General features: G+C 41.3%; 1 protein-coding gene across 5 annotated transcripts in view; it reads right to left on the bottom strand.

The window, feature by feature from the left end:
* The window catches only part of LOC132829173 (phospholipid hydroperoxide glutathione peroxidase-like), a 38124-nt gene that overhangs the window by 10489 nt on the left and 6199 nt on the right, over positions 1-21436 (bottom strand). For all 5 annotated transcript variants that reach the window (XM_060846523.1, XM_060846519.1, XM_060846520.1 and 2 more), the window contains exons 2-4: positions 13295-13385; positions 5102-5196; positions 1165-1309 (exon numbers count right to left, since the gene is read on the bottom strand). In XM_060846523.1, coding sequence (XP_060702506.1) covers positions 1165-1309; positions 5102-5196; positions 13295-13381 — 327 coding nt within the window. In that variant the 5' untranslated portion in view covers positions 13382-13385. The remainder of the gene's footprint in view (positions 1-1164; positions 1310-5101; positions 5197-13294; positions 13386-21436) is intronic.

Below are 21436 nucleotides of genomic sequence, written 5' to 3' on the forward strand. Positions count from 1 at the left end.
CCTGGATCCCCTCACCAATCAACAATCTCAGTCTTAAATACACTCAACGACTGGCCTCCACAGTTCTCTGCAGCAATGAGTTCACAGATTAACCACCCTCTGGCTGAAGAGATTACACCTCATTTCAGTTCCAAATCTACAGCAGTGACCAACTTCTATTACAAAATAGGATAATGTCAGTCTAAATGATTGGGCAAAGTTGTGCCAGATTGGATGTTAATGTAACAAAATACAAGGTTATCCATTTTGGACCAAAAAAAAAAGGATAGAGCAGGGTACTCTCTAGATGGTACAAAGTTTGGATACCCAAACAGATTTGGGGAGCTCATCTTTAAAATGTTATGAAGAGTTGCAGAAGAAAAAAATCAAGAAATCTAAATGGAATACTGGCCTTTATAAAATCAAGAAAACTGGAGTAAAAGGATGCAGACTTTATACTGCATCTGTGTATAGCCCTGGTTGCAGTCCAATTGGAATTCTGCAAATGGATCTGGGCAACAAGGATGGATTTTGGTCTTGAGCAGACTGCAAAGTACATTTGTGAGAATAAATATCTGGATTTCAAGGGTGAATTTTGAGGAGAGATTACACTAATTAAGCAAGTTTTCTCTAGAAATTAGAAGATTGAGGGGTGATCTGATCAAAAGTTCAGGACAACAGGAAAATGCAGAGTAGATAAAGATAATAGATTTCCACTATTTGGAGTTCCAGAACTAAAGAGGGGGAGCAGAGTCTAAAAAAATAAGGCCAAACCATTCAGCAGAGGTATTAGGAAGCACTTCTACATGCAAAGAGGTTTGGAATGTTCTCCTGAAAAAAAATAGCAATTGATTCTAGCATCAATTGCTAGTTTTAAAATCTAAGTTAGATCAATTTTGGTCAAGCAAAGATATAAAGGAACTGGCCAAAGGCAGGATATGGAGTTAAGCCACAGAGGAGCCATAATCTTGTTGAATGGCAGAACAGACTCAAGGGATTGAATGGCCCACTCCTGTTCCTATAATTTTCCACTGAGCTTACACAGTTTAGAAGGGGATAGGAATCTAATAAGATTCACCCTTTTAGGGCTGTACATGAAGAAACAGCAATATGATGCTATTAAAACCAACAGGTTGGAAACATGGAGAAAATCTGCATGCGAACATTGTGTTTTCCAAAGCTTACCTGCTTACCAAACTGATTGCAGGGGAAAGCCAAAATCCGTAAACCTTTCTCAGCATATTTACTATCCAGTTCAACAAGCTGAGTGTAGTTTACAGAAGTCTTTCCTCATTTGGAGGCCACATTTACAAAAATGCAGACAAGTCCCCTAAAAAAAATAAACAAGACTGTGACATATTTGTTTCCAATGTACAGACAAAGCAAGTAACGACAGTGATGCTAACCACAAGTTGACTGGTGGGGTACAGTGTAACAGTCAAGTGGTCATGGATCCTAATGAATGCATGCACTAGCAGCCATTTTGACATCTGAGCAAGGAGATGGATCACTCACTGACAGAAGCAGTGAGGAACAGTAAAGAAAATCCAAGCACACAGCCGTGGCTCTGAAGTATTTCTGATTCTGAAGGGCCCCTCATGATATCAACAGCATGCATGTAAAGATTTCCTGTGACTGGTCGCAGCAGGCTGTCAGTGGTTGTCTGTGTGGCAGCTATTTTGGCATTTCTGGATTAAAACTTCCTCAAGAATAATAGCATGCATGGAAGTATAGCCACTGCTCAGGCTAACTACTGGAACTTGCACAAGTTAAGCATCAAAGGTGGAACAGGTTTTCAGTGTACTAGGAACTGCACAGACTGAAAAGTTGTAGTTGTTTAGCATAGGCAAATACAAAAAAAAACTTTGTATAAAGCTTTTATAGTGCAGTTCTCAAACAAACAAAAACCTTGGCCCAGCCTGTGACACATCCTGCAAGTTTAAAATAAAATTCCTTGGAGACAGCAAAGCAAAAAAAAAATCCTATTTCTGAACAAAAATAAAATTTGAAACTCAAAACAATGGAGGTGAAGAAAAAGGCCTTCGACCCCAGAAATACAGCATATCAAGATTTTCAGATTGCTCAAAATTTAGGAATCAAATTGATCCACACTAGCACAGAATGAGATCTTTCATATTTTGTTTTCCACTGAATTGCAAAGTGTTACCAAGCAACAGGGAACAATTAGAAAGTGAAAGTGAGTCACTAAAGAATAGAGTGTGGATTATTTTCTGTGAACTTCATTAGAATGGTCAGATGTAGTGAAAAGAACACAGCTGTCAAGTTACAAGTATATGTTGGACTTCTGGCACAGAACCCCTTTGTGTTGTGGTGCATTAGTTTTTAGAATAATGTTAGTGGCCTTGAAATTTATTGTCTCTTGGGTTTAAGTCTAATGCCAATGCTTTTTTTATTTTTAAAACCCTCCCGAGTCAGACTCATCTTTAGCCAATTTTGGGCCCAATGACAATTCATTGAAAGGAATGCCAAAGATCCACAAGGTCATTCCAAACTCCTGCCAAAGTTTTGAATTGAAGAACTGGTTCCGAATCTTATTTCTTGCAGCTCATCTTGTTTGAAACTGGTCAAACTTGTTTTTCAAATGGTAAATGCTGGAGGAGAAAAGAAAATCCACAACTGGGTTTCTGCCCTCTTACTCAAGCCAGACAAAATCACAAATCTGGGCTTGTTGCAAGACAAAAACAAAATTTGAAACACTGAACAATTAAGTGGTGATATCAAATGGAAATTAGAATTAGTGTACTTTAGTATGCCTAGGCCATTGCCTCCCTACTATCAGTAGACTATTAATCCCAAAGACTCAAGCAATGTTCTGAGGACCTGGATTGGAATCCTGCCAAGACAAATGGTGGAACTGGATTTTAAAAATGTTGATTCATGACAGGTTTGGGTAGGGAAAATGTATAACAACTACGAATAATCCAGTTACAATCAGTTTCTTAATGGGAGCAACTATGCCTAGTTTTTGAAAGCCAGCTAATTAAATTAGTCTAGCCTCTTGCAAATTCTCTTTCAAGTAGAAACGCAATTTGTTTCAATAAAACGGACAGGATTTCTACAGACTTATCCTTTCACTATACATTCCAGTTTATAACTTGTTAGGTTAATAATTCTTCAGCTCTTTCAATTATTTTAATTCCTGCATAAGAGAAAAATGCTAAAAATAATCAGATCAGATCTGAACAGCATGAAAAAAAGGTTAGTTAATGCTCCAGGCCTGTGACCTTCTACCACACTAGGTTAGAGCAAGGAGTGAGTGGCATAATGTCTGAAGTATATGCAAGAGATAGGGTAGTAGATTGAATGACAAAGTCAATTTTCCATGGAAAGGAGATGGAGAAGGAGCAATGAAACAAGATGTCCCTCAAGCAAGAATGCTACTGGTCAACAGCAAACAAAAATCAGTAAAGAAAGTGACTTTAAAGTTTTAGACAAAAAAATTTATAATTAAAAGTACAGTATAAAAATGTAAGTATCTTGTAGGTTTGTTAATCAGCAAACCTGTCCTGCCAAAGATTGGGATATGCAAGCCCCTGGTCTTGCAACTTCTCTACTAATTTACATCGTCCCACTCCACTGTTCTAGGAGAAAGTGAGGACTGCAGATGCTGGAGACCAGAGCTGAAAAATGGGATGCTGGAAAAACACAGCAGGCCAGGCAGCATCCAAGGAGCAGGAGAATCGACGTTTCGGGCATAAACTCTTCTTCAGCCCTCCGCTCCACTCTTCCTCAAATTAAGTCACTTCATATCTTCATTTAATTGCATTTGCAATATTTCTAAATATCAGTCAAATTGACTGGAAATCTGCTACATAATTTGCAGGGGCTTGACCTTTCACTTGAAATATCCTCGCATACAACTGGATATCTAATGCATTTGTGTGCAAAGCTTCTAAGAGACTTGCATGCTGAATGGATTATGTGCCTGAATCAAAACCATGTGGGGGAATCCCTGGGAAATGCAAAGACAGGTAGTAGAGATGGTCTATTTTGGAAATCCAATACAGAGAGACATACATGCCAGAAAACCATCAACTTGACAAACAGGAAACCGTCAGTGAGAAGGAAACAATAGCAATGGCCAAAGTGGATTTGTTTTATTCATTCATGGAATGTGGATGTTGAGCACTTAGATTCTATTCTTAGTTGCCCTCCAGAAGGGAGCGAGATGCCTTCTTCAACCCACTGCAGTCCATCTGACATACAGTGCTGTCAGGGAGAGAATAGGGTTTTGATCCAGCAGCATTGAAGGAATTACAATATATTTTTAAGTCAGGATGAAGTGTGCCTTGGAGGGAAGCTTGCAGGTGGTGGGGCTCCAATGTAGCTGCTACCTTGTCCTTCTGTGATGTTGGTGGTCAACAGCTTGGAAGGTGCTATTTCCAAATCTTTGTACATTTCTACAGTATATCTTCGTAGATTGCACAGACAGCTATTACAGACTTTGGGGAGTCAGAGGGGGAACACTAATTCACCATCTACAAGGCACAAACCGTAAGTGCCTGGAAGAGTACAGCTGCAACATTCGAGGTAACCACTCAGGCTAAGCAGCCTATTTGAATGGCATCCCATCAACCACCAATATTCACTTTCTCCATCAATAACAGTCACCATGGGTCCTTTGACAGCACCTTCCAAACTTGCAACCGCAGTCACCTAGAGAAGGTGAATAGATACAAAATAACACCACCTACAAATTTGTCTCCAAGCCTGACTTGAAACAATGACAATGACAATCTCTTCACTTCCATTTGCTCAAACCCCAGAATCCCCTTCTTTACACATGGGGATTGCAGTTGTTCAAGCAAGCCACCACCTTAAGTGGACAATAAATGCTGTGTTGATCAGAAATACACAGCGATTCGAAGACCATTTCAGAAGAGAGAAATGATGCAGTGGTATAATGGCCCTATCTCTGGCCCAGGTACAAGTCCCTCCTGCTCCAGATAGCAACTCTGAACAGGCTGCTCAGTAAACAGCTTGTATTTCAAGAAATGAAGGAGCACAGCATAACTTTCAGACAGACACTGGAAACTTTTTAAGCAGTTAAAGTATTTTGTAAATGGAATTGAACAAGACAGTAACATGCTCGTTCACTCACTTGTATTCTTCTAGATTCACCTCTTTGCCATCTATGTCCGTGATTGTAAACTGATAAACAGATGTGGCCTTACTCCAGTCTTCTGGTTGCGCACTCTGAAAGAAATTTCATGAGTAAGAAAAAAAAACTGTCCAATACATTCAACCCATTCATTAGAAACTAAATTTACATTTAGCTAAAAAGAGGGAACATGCATTTCTTTGATTACAAATAAATGTACATCAACATAAACCCGTAGGTATTGTCAAATACTTCAGCCATTTGGACCCCTTCTGTCCATAACTCCTGAAAATGGTTAAAAAGATAGATGGTGAGAACATGCTGAATGTTAAAGTTAACAAAGTTGTTTTAATTGATACCCAATTAGGATGCATAAAAATAAACATTCAATCTAGATTATTGTTCCACGGGCAGATCTGTCCCACACTGTACATACTTGCAAAGTAAAAAAGTATGCAGACAAGTACTATTTTACCAGATGAGTGGAAAATGCCAAGCCCAGTCATTACTATGGTACAACTGCAGCACGGTCACCTCAAGGTCAATAAAATGTGGCGGAGAATAAAGCCTTCATTTGCTCACCTCCAATAATTAACAGCCTTAACTCACCTCCACCACTGCAGGTGAAAACCTGTCACACTATGACATTGGAATTTTATTTCCAGCAAGCGTGCTGCTCAGATCAGAAAAACCAAAGAGTTGCTGCAAATCCAAAACCAAAAAAAAACACAAGTTGCTGGCAAAACTCAGCAAGTCTGAGTGACCCTTCTTCAGAATACCTGGTCTGTTCTGAAGGGTCAGTAAACTCAAAACATAAACTCCGATTTCTCTCCACAGATGCGGTCTGACTGAAGTTTGCCCCAATTTTTGTTTCTGCTCAGATCAATTTTTTTGATCCCTGTGAATCACAGGGTAGAAGTCAAAGGGAATACTCTGTAGTGCAAAGGTTAGTTACCACACCACCATCAGAACATGGCAAGCCACAAGATTAAACAGTCCACAGACATTCTCTTGATGAAAGAGGAAAACCACCCTGGAAAGAATCCTAGCTGGTCAATAATTCAAGTAATTTACTGCCATCTTGAAGCATTTCTAGAAATGCTGTTTCCTGTTATCTAAAGAGATATTCAGCTACTTCAGAAAAAGTAATTATAATATTTAAGACAACCAAGTTAAATGCCATTTAAAAAGATTTCATGCACAACTTGAATGTAAAATACAACCCACTATTAGCATGGCAGCCTGTTTGGCAACGACAACGCTTAGTAGATGTTTGAAATAAAAGTCATTATTCCGATCCAAATGTCACCTCAAAATAGAAGTCATAGAGATGTACAGCATGGAAACAGATTCTTCGGTCCAACCCGTCCATGCTGACCAGACATCCCAACCCAATGGACCGTCCCACCTGCCAGCACCCTGCCCATATCCTTCCAAACCTTTCCTATTCATATACCCATCCGAATGCCTCTTAAAATGTTGCAATTGTACTAGCCTCCACCACATCCTCTGGCAGTTCATTCCATACACGTATCACCCTGTGTGTGAAAAAGTTGCCCCTTAGGTCTCATATCTTGCCCCCTCACCCTAAACCTATGCCCTCTAGTTCTGGACTCCTCGACCCCAGAGAAAAGACTTTGCCTATTTACCCTATCTATGCCCCTCTTAAATTTTGTAAACTTCTATAAAGGTCACCCCTCAGCCTCTGACACTCCAGGGAAAACAGCCCAGCCTGTTCAGCCTCTCCCTATAGCTCAAATCCTCCAACACTGGCAACATCCTTGTAAATCTTTTCTGAACCCTTTCAAGTTTCACAACATCTTTCCGATAGGAAGGAGACCAAAACTGCACATAATATTCCAATAGTGGCCTAACCAATGTCCTGTACAGCCGCAACATGACCTTCCAACTCCTGTACTCAATACGCTGACCAATAAAAGAAAGCATACCAAGTGCCTTTTTCACTATTCTACCTACCTGTGACTCCACTTTCAAGGAGCTATGAACCTACACTCCATAGTCTTTGTTCAGCAACACTGCCTAGGACCTTACCATTAAGTGTATCCGTCCTGCTAAAATTTGCTTTCCCAAAATGCAGCACCTTGCATTTATCTGAATTAAACTCCATCTGCTACTTCTCAGCCCATTGGCCCATCTGGTCAAGATCCTGTTGTAATCTGAGGTAACCCTCTTCGCTGTCCACTACACCTCCAATTTTGGTGTCATCTGCAAACTTACTTACTGCACCTCTTATGCTCACATCCAAATCATTTATGTAAATGACAAAAAAGTAGAGGACCTAGCACCATTACTTGTGACACTCCACTGGTCACAGTCCTCCAGTTTGAAAGACAACCGTCCACCTTACCCTCTGTCTTCTACCTTTGAGCCAGTTCTTATCTAAATGGCTAGTTCTCCCTGTATTCAGTCAGATCTAACCTTGGTAATCAATCTCCCATGGGGAACCTTGTTGAACGCCTTACTGAAATCCATATAGATCACATCTAGTGCTCTGCCCTCAATCCTCTATGTTACTTCCTCAAAAAACTCAATCAAGTTTGTGAGACATTATTTCCCACACACAAACCTATGTTGACTATCCCTAATCAGTCCTTGCCTTTCCAAATACATGTAGATCCTGTCTCAGGATTCCTTCCAACAACTTGCCCACCACCGACATCAGACTCACTGGTCTATAGTTCCCTGGCTTGTCCTAATCACCCTTCTTAAACAGTGGCAACACATTAACCAACCTCCAGTCTTCTGGCACCTCACCTGTGATAGGTTCTACTAATTTCAATAACTAGGTTACAGTGCAAAATAAACACTTAAAAACTAGCTCAATACCTAGAACACTGTCCACAGAAGAATGCCACAAAATCTGTGAGGCCTTTGGAAATTAGTGTCAAAATCTGCTACTCCAACATTCCATTCAGCTTCTGGTTCACATGAGAATGGAGAGTCAAAAGGAGAAATACATGAAATAGAAAAATTGTCTGAATTAAGCCAAATTCCACAGTAAGCCACATTGTTCTATAATCAATAAAATCATCTCCAGCTGATTCAGGATTAAAAATCCATTGTACAGATTTTGAATTACTTGTTCCTGATTTTTTTTTAAAAAGTACATAAAGTTAGGGTCAGCATTGTTAACAACTGCTCACAAATGCAAAAAGAAGTGCACTTCAGCAAGATGCGACAGTTGTCCTAATTTTTGGACAAACTAAGTTAGTCCATCCCATTGTTTTGGGCCACCCTATAATGATTAATTTACAGACATTTCAAAATCCAAACCACAGCAGATCCATGTCAAGGCTTAGAGACATATAAAAGTGCTGCAAGCCTCACAAATAAGCAAGGTTGGGGGTCCTTCTCCAGAAGAGTACAACTTACTCATGTACTGGGAGATTAGACCAAGAGCTGTCGACATTTGTGGGATTGAACACTGAAGGCAAGTGTAAATGTTTCTGTAGTCTAATGGCAAGATAAAACTGGTGTTTGACAAAACAAAATCACACCTATACTTCACTAAAAACAGAGTATGCACAATACAAAAGTCTGCTTTATTTATAAGTATACAAAATCCCATACCATCTGTAGCCAACAGCCTGGAGAGACAACTAATTTAAAATCTCGTGGAAAAACAGTAGAGAATTACTAAATTTACCCAACTTTATCAGAAACATGTCTAAACAAGCAAAATCTGTTAGTACCTGACATGCTATTTTGTTTTTGGGATTAAGTGCCTTTGCAACCAATCAACTCTGATGCTGAAAACAGAAAGCATCAGAAAATCAAACTGACCAATTCTGAAGGAGATACGAAAAATTTAGGTATTGACTTTTCTCAAAAGCAGCTTATTACTGCAGCAATTTCAAGCAGTTAGCAGACAAATTGGGTTTAATTAGCTCTATTTTCTTAGACAGAAGAAAAAAAAATCTAATTGTTATAGTAAAGATTTAATTATTTGTGGGAAACATCTGGCATTCTGTGGACTGGATTGAAACAAGCTGAAAGATATCCATGAGCACATTGAAGAATAACACTAACAATGTTAAAAAAGAAAGCAGTGCAGGGGAATGCTTTTGTACAGAGCATGCAAAACACCAAGGACAAAATTTCACAGACCAGAGTCAGGCAGAGCATTAAAGGTGTGCACCTTTATCAAATCTTCAAATTTAATTCATGCTTGAGCATAGACAATAGAGCTGAAAATGTGTTGCTGGTTAAAGCGCAGCAGGTCAGGCAGCATCCAAGGAACAGGAAATTCGACGTTTCGGGCCGAAACGTCGAATTTCCTGTTCCTTGGGTGCTGCCTGACCTGCTGCGCTTTAACCAGCAACACATTTTTCAGCTCTGATCTCCAGCATCTGCAGACCTCACTTTTTACTCAGACAATAGATGCAGGAGTAGGCCATTCTGCCCTACCATTCAATATGATCATGGCTGATCATCCTTAATCAGTATCCTGTTCCTGCCTTATCTCCATAACCCTTGATTCCACTATCCTAGAGAGCTCGATCCAACTCTTTCTTAAATGAATCCAAAGACTGGGCTTCCACTGCCCTCTGGGGCAAAGCATTCCACACAGCCATCACTCTCTGGGTGAAGAGGTTTCTCCTCATCTCTGTCCTAAATGGTCTACCCCGTATTTTTAAGCTGTGTCCTCTGGTTTGGCACTCACCTATCAGCGGAAACATGTTTCCTCCCTCCAGAGTGTCCAATCCTTTAATAATCTTATGTCTCAAATCAGATCCCCTCTCAGTCTTCTAAACTCAAGGGTATACAAGCCCAGTCGCTTCAGTCTTTCAGTGTAAGGTAATCCCTCCATTCCAGGAATTGACCTCATGAACCTACGCTGCACACCCTCAATAGCCAGAGTGTATTTCCTCAAATTTGGAGACCAGAACTGCACACAGTACTCAAGGTGAGGTCTCACCAGGGCCCTGAAGAACCTCTTTGCTTCTTTACTCAATCCCTCTTGTTATGATGGCCAGCATGCTATTAGCCTTCTTCACTACCTGCTGTACCTGCATGTTTACCTTCATTGACTGGTGTACAAGAACACCCAGATCTCTTTGTACTGCCCTTTTACCTAATCTACCTTCCTGTTCTTGCCACCAAAGTGGGTAACCATATATTTATCCACATTAAACTGCATCTGCCATGCAGCTGACCACTCACCTAACCTGTCCAGGTCACCCTGTAATCTCCTAACATCCTCCTCACATTTCACCCTGCCACCCAGCTTAGTACCATCAGCAAATTTGCTAATTTTATTCCTAATATCATCTTCTATAATCATTAATGTATATTGTAAAAAGCATACTTTTATTTTGGTTCAAATATATCACAGCCATACATATGCAAACTAATTTTAAAAATTTTGATTTGATTCCAAGAACCCAAGACATTAGGTGAGCAAAGATTAAAAAACAAGTCACTTCCACTAATATTTTCACACTCTGAAATGGAGCACGATACCAGCAGTTCAATCTTGGGCTATTGACCCTTGGCAGTACAATATCTCTAACCAAGGCCAGACCACAAGTCTTTCAGATCTCTGGGCTCCTGTAATCGAAGCCTCTCACATCCAGTTTGCAAAACAAAAAAAAAATCACTCCATTCATTAGTTACATTGGCCAGAGGTCCTGGAAATCCCTTCCTCAAACTTTCCACCAACACTTCGAGTCAGAGTCATACAGCATGCAATTGGACCCTTCAGTCCAAACTATCCACACCAACCATGCTCCTAAACTAGTCCCACCTGCCTAAGGTTGGTCCATTTCCATCCAATCCTTTCCTTATCCAAATATCTTTTAAACATTGAATGCAGATGCAGTTATTTTCTCTAGCAGGTCATTCCACACATGAACCACTATGTAAAAAAAAAGTTACTCATATCCTTTTGAAACTTTTCTCAGACCTTAACAATATGCACCCTAGTTTTGAACATTTCCATCGGAGGGAAAAAAGCCATGGTCATTTACCTCATCTATGTCCCTCATGATTTTATAAGCCTCAATAAAGGCCACCCCTCAGCCACCTAGACTTCAGTGAAAGGAGACAGACTTTCCAGTCTATTTTTATATCTCAAACCCTCTATTCCCAACATTCTGCTAAATCTTCTGAAGCCTCTCCAGTTGAATAATATCATTCTGATAACAGGGCAACCAGAATTGCATACCATACTCCAGAAGAGGCCTCACCTACATCCTGCACAATCTCAACATTATCCCTCTTCTACATAAAAATTTGAGCGATGAAGGCAAGCATTCTAAACATTTTAATGACCCTGTCTACCTGTAATGTAAATTTTAAAGCAAATGCAGATGTTCAATGGGTCTCTAAGAGGAGCATTTAAAAAGCAAATTGAATTTTCTTTTTTCTACTTGGTTCTCACTTGATATGCTGCTGTTTTGACATATACAAAGGTGCTGTTTATTACACTGAAGTGCTGTGGATTTTTTAAAAATGTACTTGTTAAAATTCTTTACTGAATTTAATTCTGACAATTTCATGTACATTGTGCCTTTGACAATAAGACCTGGAGAAAAAGCAAAATTAAGCCTTCCAGGTTCAGTGACTCTTTCTCAAAATTGTTTAATTTCCAGAATTCACATTTGATTCTTTGGGAACAAAATGCTTGTTGGTGCAAGAAAGGTGTTATCAGCACATGGAATCATAACTTGCTTGTTTATGAATTGCATCAGAATAAGTTGGCTTACTGTGGATCACTAAGGGATCAGGCAAATCTTGCAGACTTTAGAAGCAGTGGGAAAAAGAAAACTGTACTGCAATGAAGAAAACAAAACAAAATAGATAGATGAGCAAAAAACACAAGCAAGCAGGTGGGCATTTGATATCACAGATACAATTGAGACTTGGCTGAAAGATGGACAGGATTGGCAAATCAACATTCTGAGTTTACACAAGGTAGAGATAGGTTCAGGCATGTGGATGTTGCAATATTTAATGGGGGGAGGTGAAAGGTGGCGGCTGGGGAAGGTAGCAGGGAGAGTGGAATGCTTCGGGTGAGACAGAAGATGGACAGTTCAAAAGGATGGTGTGGAGTTGGTGGCTTGAATGACACATGGGAGAGAGAAGATTAGGAAACTGGTGAAAATCAGTTTGGAAGAGCATGGCACTGCACCTAATTTCAAATATACTGAAATCTGAAATGTATTTTGCAGGCACTTTGTAAAATGTTTTCACAAGCACAGCCAGGGAAAATAGGGAGGCCACGCAGCCGGAGGTAGGCGCAACTGGGTTGCATATTGCAGCAACTTACATCTGACCACTACCTATTTATTTGGAGGAACAGCTGTTTTGGAGGTGCAACTCCAGCATTGCCACTCGCAACGTACAAAAAAAATACTGTCAGTGTCGCTCCCACGATATCGGGTGCCCCGGGGACACAACAAACAGTGACGCGGCTTCAATGATTGTCCTACATGCTGTGGAAGGAACACCACATTTCATCCGCTAATAATAAAGACCTACGGATGCTGAAACCCTGAAAGAAATGGAGAAACGCAGGCGTCATTGGGCTTGAAACTGATTTGCTGCAAATAGATGCTTCCAGAGCTGGCGAGTTTCTGCATTTTCTGAGGATGGGTCACCTGACCCAAAACATTAATTGATTTCTCTACACAGATGCTGCCAGACCGGGGCTTTTGAAGCCGTTTCTGTTTTTGTTCCTGCGCTGTGTTTCACAATTCGTGCGTTGGCCCCCGATGCAGTGGGGCATCGTTAATGTAACCGCAATTTGTTACACTCTTCATCCATGTCCCCAGCTAGTCGTATTAACGCATGCTCCAGTTCTAAATCCTTTCGGGTTAACGCCGAATAAAGCCCAGGGAGAGGGTTTAGTGTGCTTTGTTGTTAAGAGGCGGCTGGCAGCATTAGCAGGCCTGAAATGGGGAGAAGGTTGAAAAATGCAGCTCTTGCAATGCTCCAGGATTTGACAGCCTTGAAATGGGTAAAATGAACAGATTCTGAAAGACCCAGCATAAAGAGCATGGTGAAAAAGGCTCCACGTTTTAATGACGTTTGAACTGCTCTGTGCAAGCTGGTCTTTCAAAATACTGTAAAAAGAGACTACTGCCAGATCTGCTGAGTCTCGCCAGCAATTTCTGTTTTTGTTTCAGATTTCTAGCATCCGCAGTTCTTTGCGGTAGACCAAACACTCACCATTGCTCTTGTCCTTGCCTTCTCCTTGCACGTTGCTAGACCCCCCAGAAACGCTCGCTTTATAAATCGCTGAGTACAACTGATCATCGTCCTGTAACAACACGAGATGGTGAGTCACGTTAGGGAGGGGCCAGAGACACTTTAACTCGCCTCCACTGGCTCTTTCTCAAGAACAGGACTAGAAAAAAATAGCACACACAAATGAACGATTCAGCCTATCTCTTCCCTTCTCTGCCTAATCACCAGCAAACAAATGTTTTTTTAAAATTCTATTAAAGCATATATTCGGTGTTGATGTTTGCACAGACTTTCAGGGGTAAAACAAAACCCAGTCTCAATCTTTTATCTTCAAGCATTTAATCACGTCTTAAGGAATTTGCACCCACTGCCCTTTTGACTGGGGTGTTGTGAGGGAAACTTTTATATCAAACAGGAGCTGTGTGTTTTGGGTAGATAGCCCTTCAAACCTGCTCCACTATTTGATAGTCATGGCTTAACATCGACTTCGACTATATTTTCCTGCCCAACCACTTTATTCCTTTAGAATCCCAATTATAATGTTTTTTTTCCCCCTTGCTTAGGTCGATGAGTGTTCATTTTATTTACTCATAGATTGTGTTGGACTGGTCCTCCGTGTCTACCCTAAGACCCAAAGTGGTCCATTTTGGTGGCGGGGCACACGTTGAGCCCTCAGCTGAGAACTTCAGTCTCTTCCAGTTGAAGGGCGTGGTCCAATAAATTGACGATTGATTTCCCCCAGGTGATAATGTTTTCAACGGTAGTGCCAGGGAGGCTTGGCTACTGCTGGTGGTGATGCCAAGTTTCTCCTGTTTCTTGTTTTTGTTGTGCATGCACATGGTATAGTTCTGCCAACTTGTCCATTAGGCAGTGCCTCATAACTGGACTGCTGTATCCTGAGGTGAAAGTGAGCACCGCAGATGCTGGAGATCAAAGTTAAAGTGTGTGGCACTGGAAAAGCACAGCTGGTCAGGCAGCATCCAAAGAGAGGTGAATCGATGTTTCGGGCATAAGCCCTTCATCAGGAATCCTGAGTGCAAGCTGAGAATGTGGATTCTAACTTGATTTCAAGGTTATGGGACCTGCTGTAGAGTTGGCGCATGAGATGATTGAGGAGTTTGCAAGAGGTGTAACAGCGAAGTCTCTCGGCGAAATCTATTGTAGGTCAACTTGAGTGGGCTTGTGATCCGTAATCCTTTTGGTACCATGAGCATAGCTAGCTGATCCGAGATTAATTACCTAATCCCAGTTGCCCTTGAGAAAGTTGTGGTGAGCAGATTTCATGAACCAACAGAAAAAGAAAACTAGCTTAGAGTCTGGGTTGGTGTCTGTCTTGTGAGATGTAAGAGCAAGTTCATTTTGCATAATCACTGCATGCATACGGTGGAGAAAAAACTCCTCTCAAATGTTGAAATAGTTTGATGGCAGAGACTTCTCCATTTGAGTCTGTTCAAGATTGTTTTTGTCCATGTTTGGGATCCCACTAGCAAGCTCTGTGGTTGGCTTTCAGAACTTGGTTTTATTGGAATTTGGGATGCCCTCTGGTGAAGATCCTTGAATTCCGCTTACTATAGAGTACAGTGTTTTATATACAGGATTCCTCCATATGAACAATATGACCGACCAATCAAAGCTGAGCTATGAATAGCATGCTCTTCCTGCCAGCTATGTTGGTGTCCACATTGTTAAAGGGCTGCTAGTCATAACTCATACCATAATATCATTAAATGGGACAAAAGACAGACACAGACCCCCAAGGATCACTTTGACGAATATAAGGACTGAACTCACTGTTGGCATTATTCTCTACTGCACGATAACTAAATGAACCAATCATTCCCTATCAATCTTAACTTGAATGCACTTAAGGACTAAGCATCCACACTCCTCTGCAAAATTCTAGAAATTCACCTGAGTGAAGAAATTTCTCTGTTTTATTCTACCATCTCTTATTCCTTTTCGAGATTATCTTAATGCTGCTCCAACCTTGACTCATTTACCAGTCAAGACAGCTTTATCTGACTGACTTTATCAAATCTCCTTCTGCAACATATGATTTTGTCCTAATCTTCATTAACTCTTCAGTACAGATCCTTTAATTAATATTACTTTAACATAGCTTAAAATTAGCTGGGAATGTAAAATAGGTATCAGTTCCAAACTCACCCTAATCCCATCAGGAAGTTAGGTTAAAATTTGGGTGATAATGGCCCAAGGCTGAAAACAAGAGATTGTATTTGCAGAAATTGCCTTTCATTAAATAATGCACCAGAAATCCCATAATTTGTAGCAAAATTAATACTCAGTCGATCACATTGCTAAATTTATCTTATGTATAAACTGGGTTAAAAAAATTTAGCTTTGTTATTTATGACGCTATGTTCAAGCCTGTAATTGAGTGGCAATTTAGCAATTAATTTTACCAACTTAAATCTGGGTTATAATATTGCTCTGCAGTCTTTTATTTTGTACTTGTTTCCTAAAGGACAGGCCAGCACACTGAATCTGCTCAGTTCATGTGGCTTGAAGTTAAATACAGGCCAGATGCTAATTACAAAACTTTAGTCTGCTGACTATGATAAGATTACATTAAAGTAATTTGGATGGTCTAACCTAAAGCTTTGTAGATGCAATGCATATTACAGAGCAAATTTTTCTTCAAGAGTTGCTATCAAATTGCAAAATAATCAAAAGGTTAACTGTATAATTAATAATTAGGATAGTTATTGTAGGATATTGAAAATTAACATGAATACAATTTGACATGCCTTTCTGATATTTAAATTATTAGATTAGCTTTGTGCCTGAAGCTATTTTATCGATGTCCACTCCAAAGTGTTGGTGCCACATTTTCAAAGGGCTGTGAGTTTGATACCTGGGGGTTGGGGGAAATTACATCTACGTAACACCTCCTTAAGCTTCTTAAGGGGCTTCTTCAGAGGTTTGTCTGTTGGGACTGCAGTGGTACTTTTTTTCCCGGCGAGCTGGAACAGTCTTCTTTACGTTAGTGCACAGATGTTGGGTTCCCTGTGGGGTCCAACCAAATTTCTTCAGTTATTTTTATACCAAATCTTGGGCTCACAAATGTACTATGGTCACTGGTCCTAACCTTGATATGCATGGCCACATTCCACTGCATTGAATTTCCTGGAGTAAGAGGTACTTGCTCTCTTTGGCAAGACAGCAGCAACATCCAAAATAGCTGTTGCCCATCTTCGTCATTGGTGCCTGGCTGGTAGTTCCTGCTTTCTGGAGATATACTGTCCTCTGGTCGGGCAATTTGCATTTATATATTATGTTACAAGAGCAACACAAGCATGGAGCAATGTCAGAACTAGGATTCATCTGGGTGGAGGGTTTTAAGCCCTATTCTGAAAAACCATCCTTTGAGCACAAAAATCTAAGCTGAAACAACAGTGCAATTCAAGGCAGTGTGTCTGTTTGCACCTCTATAATTTTAGATGTTACATTAAATCAATCTGCTCCCAGGTGAACATAAGAGATTGTGACTCTATTTTGAAGAAGGGCAGGCAGTCTATTCCATATTCTAATTATTATTTATTCATTGATCAACATAAATACAAATCATCTGGTCATTATCATATTACCATTCGTTGATCATGCTGTGTATAAAATGGCTTAATGATAACACTGATTGCATTTCAAATGTACTTCATTGACTGTAATGGGATGTCTAGCATGAAATGGGCTACAAAAGCCCAGATTCTTAATGGTACAAGGGCCCAGAGATGTAGAAGGTTAAAAATGCTGATTGCGGAGTCCAATGAAATTAAAAAAACCCACAGCAGCTAATTTCATTCAATGCAATATTACCCTTTAAATGACAGACAGGTCCCAACTGGCAGTCATACCATTTTGTGAAAACAACCTTGCCTGGTACTGCAGTAAATTGGGAGAAAGTGAGGACTGCAGGTGCTGGAGAGTCAAAGTCAAAAAGTGTGGTGCTGGAAGAACACAGCAGGTCAGGCAGCATCTGAGGATCAGGAGAGTCAATGTTTCTGGCATAAGCCAGAAATGTGGAGGGGGAAAGGGGCTGAGAGATAAATGCGGGATGGGCCCAAGGTCGCTGGGAAAGCGATAGGTGGATGCTGGTAGGGGGTAATTGTGATAAGTCAGTGGGGAAGGTGGAGTGGATAGGTGGAAAGGAAGGTGGACAGGTAGGGCAAGTCAAGAGGACAGTGCCAAGTTAGGAGATTGGATCTAGGATGAGGTAGGGGGAGGAGAGATTAGGAAACAAGTGAACTCGATGTTGGTGCCATGTGGTTGAAGAGACCCAAGGGAGCAGATGAGGAGTTCTTCATCCAGTTGACGGTTGGTTTTGATTTGGTGGTGAAAGAGACCGAGGACTTGCATGTTCCCTTGCCATCGTAGGTGTAAAACCTGTGCCAACACTTTTCCCCTCAACTCCTTCCAAGACCCCAAAGGATCTTTTCACATCTGGCAGAGATTTTCCTGCACATCCACCCACTTCATCCACTGCTCTTGATGCGGTCCTCTCTACGTCAGGGAGAAAGGATGTCAATTCACAGAGCATTTCAAGGACCATCTCTGGAACATGCACACAACAACCCTACTGCTCTGTCGCCAACCTCAGCAACTGCCCCTCCTACTCCCCCAAGGACATGCAAATGTACGAGCAATAGAACCAAAGAACCCTGTATATCTAAAAATACTCAGGACATACAAAGGGTGAGAATCAGTGGAGACCCGAGTAGAAGGTCCAAGAGGAAATTTAAGAAAATAATTAGGAGAACAAATAGGAAGGAAGAAAAAATACTGACTGGCAATGTTAGGGAGGATCCCATGATATTCTACAAATATCAGGAGAAGAGGATAATCAAAGAAAGAGTAGGGCCCATTAGAAAATCTGTATGTGGAACTAGTAGAAGGTTACACAAATAATTCACATCTTCACTTGGGAGAAGGAAGCTGCAAATACAGAATTTGGGAAGGTGGGTTGTGAGGTTCTTCAGCAGATGATATAGGAGTGAGAAAGTAATGAAGGTTTTGGCAGGTTTAAAAATCCCAAACCTGGATGACATGTATTCCAAGCTGGTGTGGGAGTTAAAGGAGGGAATCACCCTAACCTAAATATTTAATTTTTCTCTAGCCACAGGGGAGGTGCCAGAGGACTGGAGGACTGGAGGCATGAATAGGGTGAATGGACAAAGTCTTTTCCCTGCAGTGGGGGAGTCCTGAACTAGAGGCATAGGTTTAGGGTGAGAGGGGAAAAATTTAAAAAGGACCTAAGGAGCAACTTTTTCATGCAGAGGGTGGTACATGTAAGGAATAAGCTGCCAGAGGAATGGCTGGAGGCAGGTACAATTACAACATTTAAAAGACATCTGGATCAGTAGATGCATAGGAAGGGTTTAGAGGAATATAGGCCAAGGGCTGGAAAATGGGAGTAGATTGGGTTAGGATATTTGGTCAACATGGACGAGTTGGACCGAAGGGTCTGGTTCTGTGCTGTACATCATGCAGTTAACATGATTCCCCTTTTAAAGAAGGATGGTAAAGATGAGCCAGAGATTTACAGATTTAGGAGTCTCACATCAGCGGTAGGGAAGCTATTGGAAAAATTCCGAAGCAGAAAATTAATCTTCATCTAAAGAGGCAAGTTTGATCAGGGATAGTCAGCATAGCTTTGCCGAACCAATAAAGTCATAGAGATGTACAGCACAGAAACAAACCTTCGGTCCAACTCGTCCATGTTGACCAGATATCCTAACCTAATCTAGTCCCATTTTCCAGCACCTGGCCCATATCTTTCCAAACCCTTCCTATTCATATACCCATCCAGATGCCTTTTAAATTTTGCAATTGCACTAGCCTCCACCACTTCCTCTGGCAGCTCATTCGATACACGTACTACCCTCTGAGTGAAAAGGTTGCCACTTAGGTCTCTTTTATATCTTTCCCCTCTCACCCTAAACCTATGCCCTCTAGTAATGGACTCCCCGACCCCAGGAAAAAGACCTTGTCTACTTATCCTATCAATGTCCCTCAAGATTTTATAAACCTCTGGAAGGTCACCCCTCAGCCTCCAACGCTCCAGGGAAAACAACCCTAGCCTATTCAACCTCTCCCTATAGCTCAAATCCTCCAACACTGGCAACATCCTTGAAAATCTTTTCTGAACCCTTTCAAGTTTCACAACCTCCGTCAGATAGGAAGGGGACTAGAATTGCAAGCAATATTCCAACAGTGGCCTAACCGATGTCCGGTACATCCACAACATGACTTCCCAACTCCTGTACTCAATACTCTGACCAATAAAGAAAAGAATACCAAACGCCTTCTTCACCACCCTATCTACCTGCTGCTCCACTTTCAAGGAGCTATGAACCTGCGCTCCAAGGTCTCTTTGTTCAGTAACACTGCCTAGGACCTTACCGTTAAGTGCATAAGTCCTCCTAAGATTTGCTTTCCCAAAATGCAGCACCTCACATTTATCTAAATTAAACTCTATCTGCCACTTCATAGCCCATTGGCCCATCTGATCAAGATCCCATTGTAATCTGAGGTAACCTTCTTCGCTGTCCACTGCACCTCCACTTTTGGTGTCATCAGCAAACTCACTAACTGTACCTCTTATGCTCACATCCAAATAATTTATGTAAATGACGAAAAGTAGTGGACCCAGCACTGATACTTGTGGCACTCCACTAGTTACAGGCCTCCAGTATGAAAAACAACCCTCCACCACCACCCTCTGTCTTCTACCTTTGAGACAGTTCTATATCCAAATGGCTAGTTCTCCTTGTATCCCGTGAGATCTAACCTTACTAAGCAGTCCCCCATGGGGAACCTTGTCGAACACCTTACTGAAGTCCATATAGATCACATCTACCGCTCTGCCCTCATCAATCCTCTTTGTTACTTCTTCAAAAAACTCAATCAAGTTTGTGAGACATGATTTCCCACGCATAAGGCCATGTTGACTATCCCTAATCAGTCCTTGCCTTTCCAAATACATGTACATCCTGCCTCTCATGATTCCCTCCAACAACTTGCCCACCACCGATGTCAGGCTCATTGATCTATAGTTCCCTGGCTTGTTCTTACCACCTTTCTTGAACAATGGCACCACGTTAGCCAACCTCCAGTCTTCCAACATCTCACCTGTGACTATCGACGATACAAATATTTCAGTAAGAGGCACATCAATCACTTCTCTAGCTTCCCACAGAGTTCTAGCGTACACCTGATCAGGTCCTGACTATCCTATCTACCTGCAACTCAATTTTTAAGGAACTATGAACCTGCACTCCAAGGTCTCTTTGTTCAGCAACTTTCCCAGGACCTTACGACCAGTGCTTAAGGCTTGCTCTGATTTGCTTTTTCAAAATGCAGTACCTCACATTTATCTAAATCTGGTGAAATTGTTGAAGGAGGTGACCAAGTGTGATGATGAGGGTAGTTGATGTAGTTCATATGGATTTCAGCAAAGTCTTTGAAAAGGTCCCACATGGGAGACTGATAAAGAAGGTAAAAGCATATTGGTCAAAGGATAATTTGACAAATTGGGTCCAAATGTGAGGATCTGAAATCTGAATACGGGCTGCTGTCAGGAACAACCATTTAATACACGTTCTTACTAACATAGGCAACAGTAAAATGGCTTCTAGGCTACAAATTGACAATTCTGCTTAAAAGCTGCATAAAATGGCTTTTAACGGTGATAAAAGCTGCATACTTGAACTGACCTGAAAACGAGTTGCTGGAAAAGCGCAGCAGGTCAGGCAGCATCCAAGGAGCAGGAGAATCGACGTTTCGGGCATGAGCCCTCCTTCAGGAATGAGGAAAGTATGCCCAGCAGGCTAAGATAAAAGGTAGGGAGGAGGGACTTAGGGGAGGGGCGTTGGAAATGCGATAGGTGGAAGAAGGTCAAGGTGAGGGTGATAGGCCGGAGTGGGGGTGGGGGCGGAGAGGTCAGGAAGAAGATTGCAGGTTAGGAAGGTGGTGCTGAGTTCGAGGGTTGGGACTGAGACAAGGTGCAGGGAGGGGAAATGAGGAATCTGGAGAAATCTGAGTTCATCCCTTGTGGTTGGAGGGTTGCTAGGCGGAAGATGAGGCGCTCTTCCTCCAGCCGTCGTGTTG

Source organism: Hemiscyllium ocellatum, chromosome 28, assembly GCF_020745735.1.
Source record: "Hemiscyllium ocellatum isolate sHemOce1 chromosome 28, sHemOce1.pat.X.cur, whole genome shotgun sequence".
NCBI lineage: Eukaryota > Metazoa > Chordata > Chondrichthyes > Orectolobiformes > Hemiscylliidae > Hemiscyllium > Hemiscyllium ocellatum.